The sequence below is a fragment of the Primulina huaijiensis genome, chromosome 11 (assembly GCF_012295235.1).
Source record: "Primulina huaijiensis isolate GDHJ02 chromosome 11, ASM1229523v2, whole genome shotgun sequence".
In the NCBI taxonomy this organism is placed as follows: Eukaryota; Viridiplantae; Streptophyta; class Magnoliopsida; order Lamiales; family Gesneriaceae; genus Primulina; species Primulina huaijiensis.
In genome coordinates, this window is record NC_133316.1 from 5,674,891 (window position 1) to 5,684,345 (window position 9,455).

Sequence of the window (9,455 nt, forward strand, 5' to 3'; positions counted from 1 at the left end):
ATCTGTGAAATCATACAATAATTGTGTTGTGTGAGCTATATGAACAAGGTGTTGTTTATTTTTTCCATTCTTCTCTCTTCTTCAAGTTTCTTTCGGTATCTGCTTCAAAAAAAAAGTTTATTTCAGTATCACATAAAATTTTAAAAATCTTCTCATTGATTGTCTCTTGCCGAGTTGCTGATGTATCATTTTATTTGCGCATAGTTTTTTCATTTGGATTTGGAATCTAATCATCAACAAATTTTAACTGATACGAATCCTCTGACGCAAGAAAAGAAAACATGATTAATTGGAATCGAATCCTCAATTCGATAACGTTTAAGGATCCGTTTTGTTGTCTCGACCTTTTGAATCAAGTATTGTGTGACCTTCACCGCGAAACTACGAGGTTTAGTAATAAAGAATCACAAAGAAACAACTGAAACTCGAACGAACTTGCACAGAACTCTTCTTTGACAATCCGCGTTAAGGAACGATCGACAAACGCCACAAAGTAAAACTTTGATAAGTTTGATTTTGAATACAAAGCAAAAGCCTTGAAAAAACTGAGAGAAAACTCTAAAAAAATTGTATAAACTCAATGTTAATTCTGAATTGTGTTCAAAAATTTAGTCCAAAATATATTTACATACTCAAAAAGATATCAAATCTAGTTACAAAAGTAATTAGGACTCTAAAAAAAGATTTTCTCACAGCTGGACGCGCTCGGGCGGTAAGATTTGACCGCTCGAGCGCCGAGTGTTCTGGAGTTTTGGGGCTTGGACGGTAAGATTTGGCCGCTCGGGCGCCGAGGCTTCTGGACTGCTCATCATTTATCACTTGAATAAGGTTCATATGACTCTCAAACTTACTCCCATGCGTCACGAACTCTTCGGCACTTTGCACCTCGCTTGTAAGCCCTTCTTGATTGCTCATAAGCCCATGCAATGCTTCCTTGAATCTCTTCATGCGTACCCTCGTGATTGGTCCCTCCGGAAACTCTAAATGATCCCATGCCTTCCTTGGAGCTTGGCCTATCATGGTCGGATCATCCTCCCCTTTTTGAAAAGGATTTGTCATCAAACTATGTTCATCACCTACATCAGACTACGAAAGATCACTAATATTAAAAGTAGAACTGACATTATACTCACCTGGTAGATCGAGTTTGTAGGCGTTGTCATCGATACTTTAAAGGACTTGAAATGGTCCATTACCCCTAGGTAGCAGCTTTGAACGTCTCTTCTCGGGGAACCTTTCCTTCCGCAAGTGTAGCCATACCCAATCACCCTTCTCAAATACCACCTTTTTCTTCCACTTGTTGGCTTGCTTGGCATATTGCTCATTTTTCTTCTCAAGTTGGCCTTGGCCATTTCATGCAAACCCCTAAAAAAATTCAGCCTTTTTTTTGTTATTCATGTTTAACCTTTCACTCACAGGTAAAGACATCAAATCCAACAGAGTCAAATGATTAAAACCATACACAATTTCAAATGAAGAATAATTTGTAGTAGAATGCACGCTATGATTATAAGCAAACTCAACAAATGGTAAATATTATTCTCCATTCTTTAAGTTATTTTTAAGAAAAGCAAGCAAAAGTGTCCCTAAAGTTCTGTTAAAACCTTCAGTTTGTCCATCCGTTTGAGGATGACACGTAGTAGAAAACAACAATTTTGTGCCAAGTTTAGCCCACAAAATTTTCCAAAAGTAACTCAAAAATTTAACATCACGATCATACACAATATTCTTAGGCATGCCATGCAACCTAACGACTTCTCTAAAGAACAAATTCGCAATGCTAGATGCATCATCAGTTTTGTGACAAACAATAAAATGCGTCATTTTCGAAAAACTATCAAGAACAACATATATAGAATCCTTCATCTTCTTTTTCCAAGACAACCCCCAAAAAAATCCATAGAGATATCAACCCAAGGTTCACTAGGTACTGGAAGTGGTGTATACAATCCATGTGGTTGTGTTCTAGACTTAACTTGCCAACAAGTTATGCACCTATCACACACTCATTCAACATCACATTTCATATGTGGCCAATAGAAATATTCATGTAAAGCATTCAAAGTCTTAGCCACACCAAAATGTCACATCAAACCACCTTCATGTGCCTCCCTAACAAATAATTCACGAATTAATGATTTAGAAATGCACAGTCTATCTTCTCTAAATAAGAAACAATGATGCAAATAAAATTTGTCATGTGGACCATGCATATATGTTTCAAACACACTTTTAAAATCCTCATCTAGCACGTATAACTCCTTGACATGCTCAAACCCAAAAATTTTAGATTCCAAAGTAGATAATAGTATGTACCTTCGTGATAACGCGTCGGCCACTACGTTTTCCTTACTTTGCTTATATTTGATCATGTAGGGGACTGTCTCCACAAATGCCACCCACTTGGCATGTCTCTTGTTCAACTTCTGTTGCCCCTTAAGATGCTTTAAGGATTCATGATCCGTATGAATCACAAACTCCCTAGGCCTCAAGTAGTGCTGCCACGTCTCTAGCATCCTCACAAGTGCATACAAATCCTTGTCATACGTCGGATAGTTCAGCGCTGCTCCATTGAGCTTCTCACTAAAGTATGCCACCGGCCGTCCTCCTTGCATCAAAACTCCGCCAACGCCTATACCTGAAGCATCACATTCAATTTCAAATGTATTAGCAAAGTCAGGCAAAACAAGTAAAGGAGCATTAATAAATTTTTGCTTAATAATATTAAAGGACTTCTCTTGCTCTTCGTCCCAATGGAATGGAACGTTCTTCTTTATCACCGCCATCATCGGTGCTGCCACTGTGCTAAAATTCTTTACAAACTTCCTATAGAAGCTGGCAAGGCCATGAAAGCTTCGGACTCGACCAACAGTAGTAGGTGTTGGCCAATCTCGAATAGCACTTAACTTGTCTTCATCCACTTGTATACCATGTGAACTGACAACGAAACCAAGAAAGACAAGTTTGATAGTACAAAAATCATATTTCTTTAAGTTGGCATACAAACTCTCCGCTCGAAGTGTGATTAGCACAAGTTTTAAGTGTTTAACATGTTCTTTTAAATTTTTGCTATACACTAGGATATCATCAAAGTAGACCACAACAAATTTCCATATGTGTGCACGCAAAACATGGTTCATTAATCTCATAAAGGTGCTAGGAGCGTTAGTTAAGCCAAAAGACATTACCATCCAATCATATAACCCGTATTTGGTCTTAAAAGCCGTTTTCCACTAATCACCTTCTCTCATTCTTATTTGGTGATAACCACTCTTCAAATCAATTTTGCTAAAAATACAAGCATCATGCAATTCATCTAACACATCATCTAATCTAGGTATGAGATGTCTATACTTGATGGTTATATTATTGATTGCCCTACAATCCACACACATACGCCATGAGCCATCTTTCTTAGGAACTAATAAAACAAGTACAACATAAGGAGACATGGACTCGCGCACAAAACCCTATCTAACAACTCACTTACCTGCCTTTGAAGATCCTTATTCTCCTCCGGATTGCTTCTATAAGCTGGACGATTTGGAAATTCACTTCCCGGCACAAAATAAATTTGGTGCTCAATCCCCTCAATGGTGGTAGTCCTTGAGGTAGCTCCTCCAGAAATATATTATCAAAATCCTGCAAAAGTGAAACAACAATGCTCGGAAGGGATCCGGCTATATCACTTGTGTTAAGGAGAATCTCCTTGTAAAGAATCAACACAAGTGGTTCGTGTGTGCACCAATTGTTTCAACTCATTTTTTTGGGTCATATACGTTTTTTCTTGGCCTATTTCCTCTCTTTTTTTTCCTCTCTTCTTTCTTTTATATAGTCATCTCACTCTTTTTTTCGACCATATCTTTTTCTTTTTTGTCTAAGGCCACCTCATTTTTCTTTTCACTCTTTCTTTCGACCTTATCACTTTTTTTTCTTCTCTCGTTGGTCCTCGATTATTTTTTTTGGTGACAAAGGAAGTAAAACAATTGGTTCTGAGAACAAAAGAATGCATATTCTTAAACATATCATGTGTCACTCGCCTATCATACTGAATATAACGTCCATCGTTATCAATACTATTTACATCATTTATATTATTATTTACATTATTATAATAATAATATTATTAAGTGTGAGACTCTTAGAGTAACTACCTTAGAAGACACCAAAATATTTAATTTCATAATTATCCTTTTACTCTAATAAAAATCTCTTCAACTCATTCCATATTTTACATTAAAAAAATCTAAACAAAACCTTTCCTTTAAATCGAAAAACTCTTCTAAATTGAAAATAATTTCGTGTTAATTGTTTAATATTATTTGATCAAATTTAAAGTAATAATAACACATGCAACGAGTGTATATATTTTACTAGACATTATTAAGTTTGAGAAATGGGTAAATTTTTTAAAATATCAACAATAACCCTATAAAATAATAGCACTCTATTTTCATTTAATAATAAAAAATATTATAAAATCCAACGAGAGTTTCATAAAAAAAACAAAAAAAATAAAAAACAAATGCATGCATGATAAAGAAAAATCTTATTTGCTCAAATGGTCATTGAAACTCTTTAATTAGGGGAATACCATCAGCCCAAGAATTGGCGATTTTGAATTGCACACCTCAATAATCACTTTCTTTTATTTAACACGTAATTCCGACTAATGCTTTTTTGCTTTGATCACTCAAAATCAAAGTAAATTGCTTCTTGAAATTGTCATGGCACAAATAGAAATCTGCCATTTGAAAGACAATAATTTCATGGGCGGGTGGGAAGATGTTGGCCGGACAAGTAGGAATGGATGAGAGCCAGTGCTTGTTTTGGCTTGTTGAGAGGCACCAAATGACCTGCTCCTCTTAAGGTAACAAATGTTAATCCTTCATACTCTACTATTCTTCCTGCCACCTGCAAATATATATGTCTAAGCTTCACTAATTGTTTCTATTTTTAAAAAGTTATAGTCTCACATTTCGAATTCCGTTGAATAGTTTTGCCGTTATAAGAGCGCGTGCGTCTCTTATCAGTCGAGTTTTTTTATGTTTGAAGGTGATTTCAGCAATTTTGGGGATGATATGAAACATTTCAAGAATGAGATAAGGATTGAACCAACAATGTAAAGATAAAACAGCTTTAATAGATCGGAGAAAAAACATGATACGGGCTAGACTTGGCTTTTTATCAGGTTATGAGCTTCTGTACAAATCCTTATTCAGGACATTAAGTGCATTCTAGTGGTGTGTCTAGAGAGGGAAGTTGACTAACTTGATGCTTGTGGAACCAAGAAGTCCATGGAGTCTTGAGAGGCAGTCCAAGTGCTTCAATGCAGTATCTTGTACCTATCACTGGCACTCTACCGTCTGCATCTCCACTGTAACACACCATAACATTGACATAATTTGAGACGCAATTCGATATAGACGCTCACGTGGTCATAGGGGTTGGGCGGGGGCTGTCGCTATCCTCTATTTTTATTTTCTTATGTATCTTATATATTCACGAAGATATGATCTGACCCCAAAATATTTTTTACCTTCATAAGTTTTAGATTTCACTCTTGTACCATTAATTCCTGATAACACTTCTGAGTTATCCCACACATTACTCTAATGTCAACTCAAATTCATCATACAACAGATTGGTTGTTTGCATGCTATGATCTAACTCGTGAATCGTGTTTGATATATGATTTCGACGGCGAAAGAAGTTAATGTATTTTAGGAGCCAAATAGCTGAGCTCTTGTGTCTAGAGGAGATTGAAACCAGGTGCTTCATACCTGTACATCCAAATCTTTAGGCCTCCTTTTATGAGTTTCCTGTATATCGGCAAAACTGAAAACACAGTGTAGTTGTATGTTCTAAACAAAGAATCACTGCAATCGGAAATAAAGAATAAAATCAATCATTCATAACATTTCAAGACAATTTAATCCCATAAAAAAGACCAATAATATCTTATCTTACTTGCAGACGGTCCATTTTACGCTATCACTCAGCCCCCTGTATTCAATACGCAGCGCTTTTTGAACGTCTTTCCTATTGAAATACTCTGCTGTGTACGTAGAAAAGCACGGGTCATAACCTCCCGGAAGTCTCATTCTCTCAAATTTGTAACTTTGAACCTGTTACATAGAACAAATCATGATTAATAGTTTCAGAATCTGCTGATAAGCTTGACTTCAGCATAGAAGTTAGGAAAATAGAATGACCCATTCGAGGAATTTTTACACCTTTAGCAAATGTGAAATCTTTTCGACTTACGAAATCATCAGCCACCGATGAGGTCTTGTTTAGTATACATGAGGGAGAATATATATTGTATATGTCAATCTCCTTGTATCTATTAAACACTACAGTCATGGCCTTGTTACATTCCGGGGACCAGTCATCGTTCTTGAAGTTGCATACTCGCTTAGCCTCGTTGTAATCTTGATCCGATATCACAGCATGGCTCCACGCATACTCGAGAATCCCTTTATTATCAAAATAATCATTTGTTTCGGGATTTCCCACCTGAAAATTATTGAATAGTTCGTGACCATACGACCTTGATCATTTTTAGATATCTAAATTTGAAGTGGCAGGGGATCAAGATTGAGGTATACATACTATGAAACCCTTTAGATTGATATATGGAAACTTGTTTCTATTCTTGTTCCTGTCATAGACAAGTTCAGCCAACTGAGGCACATAATGACCTACAAATCACAAACAAATACAGATCGCTTAGCTTCGTTTAACATGAGCGGTTAACACATTTTTTGCGTAAAGTCGGCCGCCAAGCAGAGACATAGCCAGAATTTTTGCAATACAGGTGAAACTAAAGCTTCAAAAATTCAGCGATTTTTAATCCTCTATAATAACAAATTTCAATTTGAACCCGGTATCTTTGAATATATATTTTTTAATTTTAATAATTTTATCACGTGTTGTCGTGGTGAGTTCAGTATGATGCTGGCCTATGAAATTCGACATCAGCATTCTTGCGGAAAAATGTTTAAAATTGAAAGATAGATGACTAAAACTGAACTTTGTTAATATATAGGACAAAACATACAAAAAGGCAATGGTACAGTACCAAAAATTGTTATGTTCCATAAAAAATATGTGATCTTTTATATATACTAGTGTATCGACACACGCGTTGCGTGCTTATACAATATTTTTTTTATAATTCATTTAGTTTAAATTTAAATGAAGATCAAAATATAATTATAAGAAATAGTGAGTGACTATAATGTAATTTTGTTATATGAATTAAAAAATAAATAGAAAAAAAGAAATATAAAATGACTAAGTAGGAATTGAACCTACAACTTAATGCATAAAAAACAAAAATTTTATCCACTGAACTACATATAGCTTGCATTAAAATTTTAAAACTTTATTAATATACATAATTATTAAAATAGACAATGATACCAAAAATTAGTTACTGTAAATGTCTCAAACTTAATAATATAGTATATATAAAAGAGGGGTGATCGTTCCTTCTCGCCCCACTAGCAAATTCAAATAATTACCTGCATAACTCTCCCCTGAAATGAAAAACTCGTGATCCTTGAATTGTGGAAATCTTCTCAACCAATTGACCAAAAATGTGTAGGCATCTTCAGCTGAAAAATGGAAAATATGAGCTAAAATAACTGCTCGAGACATTCGATTCTAGCAAGGAAATAGAAAAACTTTCAATGACATGAACAATGTATTAATTTATTACCTACAAATCCATCATCTATCCTGGTGTAATCAGATGATGTGTTGGTGTAAGAAAATCCAACTCCAACTGGAGACTCCAAAAACAGCAAGTTCGATTCTGTATAACAAATTCTTGAATTTTAACATACAATTTACGATATTCTATTGAATCCCACTTCTCCCTACCTCTTGTATTAAACACATTAACTCGAAAGATTACATATGCTGTTAGATCAAGCGGATATCGTTGTAATTCAAATATTTTAAATAGTACTACAATTCAAACATCATTTTTCTATTATTCTCCTAACATAACAGCATTTTTGTTTTTTTTTTTTTTTTTTTTTTTTTTTTTTATGTATAAAAAATTTCCCCCAATTTGTGAATTTCAGAAGCTTTTGATCTCTGACATTAATTCATTGTTAACTTACGGAAAAGGACACACGCATTGCAAGTTCCTTATTTTCCCACAAAAGGATAATTACATTCTTTGGAGTATATTATTTGGGACCAAAACTGATTTGGTTGCGTTTAACAAAATGATTTTTGTTCCAAATTAAATCATAGAAACAGAAAAAGCAATTAACCCGATGTATTCATTGAATCAAACCTTTATTCCAAGAATACCGATTGAATTCAAGGGCAGCTCCATTTTTTCCAGCTCTGAGAGGGCCCAACTCTGCCGCTGCTCCATATCCAATTGAAGAACAACCAGGCCCTTCAAGAAACATCAACCAAAAAATAGTAAAGACTTGAGTGCTCAAAATGTGGACAGTATATATATATATATGTAAAAATAATACCTCCATTGAGCCAAAGAACAAGGGGCTTAACATTTGGTTGAGACTGAGCCTCAAAGAACCAATAAAAAAGGGCCCTCCCGTGCTCTTCATTAACTGTGATATACCCTGAAAATTGTGATAGCATTGGGATTTGAGGTTGGCCAGGTAGTTCATTTATTCTATCAGATTCATATTCCTTGGACTCCAGATTTGATGCATTAATGAGGACATTCAATGCAAAAAGCAAACCAAAGGAAACTACCCATATTTTATTTGGAAGCAGACTTTCGACCGCCACCATCATCATAATTTACTTTACATTCGTTAATTACCACTGCGAGTGACTGAATTTATATATATTATACAGAACGATGTGATATATATAATACAGCCAAGAATCCAAGCTGTATTTGTTTGTCTTTTTTGTTGATAGACATTGGAGAAAGAAGATTCCAAAAGGGCAGTGTTTTGGATGACAACAAATGAATAGTGTTGAATTGAAGTGCATGAAGCCCGTTTCTCAGCTTTTTTTCGCCAAGGTCAAACTTTAAAAGTTAAGCATATCAACCGAGATTAGTGGGGTACATAATTTTTTTTAATCGTTATTTACATGTTTTCAAAACAAAAATACAAAAGACAATAATCTAATATATATATTTTTTTATCTTTAATCTATTTTTTTTTTATCTGTCACTGAATTTAATATCATATTAACTAAATATTGAAGAAAATTGGTCTATCCAAAAAAACCAGACCTGAGGCAGGCACCTCTGGGACCTCACCACATGCCAAGCTATGTATATGAATCATGCATATATAGCAATTTCTTTATGACTTAAATCCAGGGGCGCTGGAGTGGGCTCGAGCATTGGTTGAAAAAATTTTGTTTGTAATGTATATGCAATAGAGTATAGATATATCGTTTTTTCGAATCCAATGTGCAGCAGAAGTTTAAATTTTTTGTTTTAA

The 9,455-nt window shown here is 34.8% G+C and overlaps 1 protein-coding gene across 1 annotated transcript; it reads right to left on the reverse strand.

Annotated features, from left to right (window-relative positions):
* Positions 1–4,570: 4,570 nt before the first annotated feature.
* On the reverse strand, positions 4,571–8,830 carry LOC140987194 (serine carboxypeptidase-like 26). The gene is made up of 10 exons (XM_073455606.1): positions 8,508–8,830; positions 8,315–8,422; positions 7,727–7,822; positions 7,530–7,622; positions 6,616–6,704; positions 6,268–6,519; positions 5,971–6,128; positions 5,784–5,879; positions 5,272–5,377; positions 4,571–4,914 (listed from the first exon to the last, which is right to left on the reverse strand). Exons 1-10 carry the CDS (start codon positions 8,791–8,793, stop codon positions 4,768–4,770), a joined length of 1,431 nt encoding a protein of 476 aa, XP_073311707.1. The 5' UTR covers positions 8,794–8,830; the 3' UTR covers positions 4,571–4,767.
* Between the last annotated feature and the right edge of the window lie 625 nt (positions 8,831–9,455).

What these genes read in the sequence shown, in the direction of transcription:
- LOC140987194 (XM_073455606.1), bottom strand. Translation starts at nt 8,793, where the DNA reads ATGATGATGGTGGCGGTCGAAAGTCTGCTTCCAAATAAAATATGGGTA. An exon ending in TGTTCTTTGGCTCAATGGAG is followed by an intron (nt 8,423 to 8,507) that starts GTATTATTTTTA and finishes TGTTTCTTGAAG; the next exon opens with GGCCTGGTTGTTCTTCAATT. An exon ending in TCAATCTAAAGGGTTTCATA is followed by an intron (nt 6,520 to 6,615) that starts GTATGTATACCT and finishes AATAATTTTCAG; the next exon opens with GTGGGAAATCCCGAAACAAA.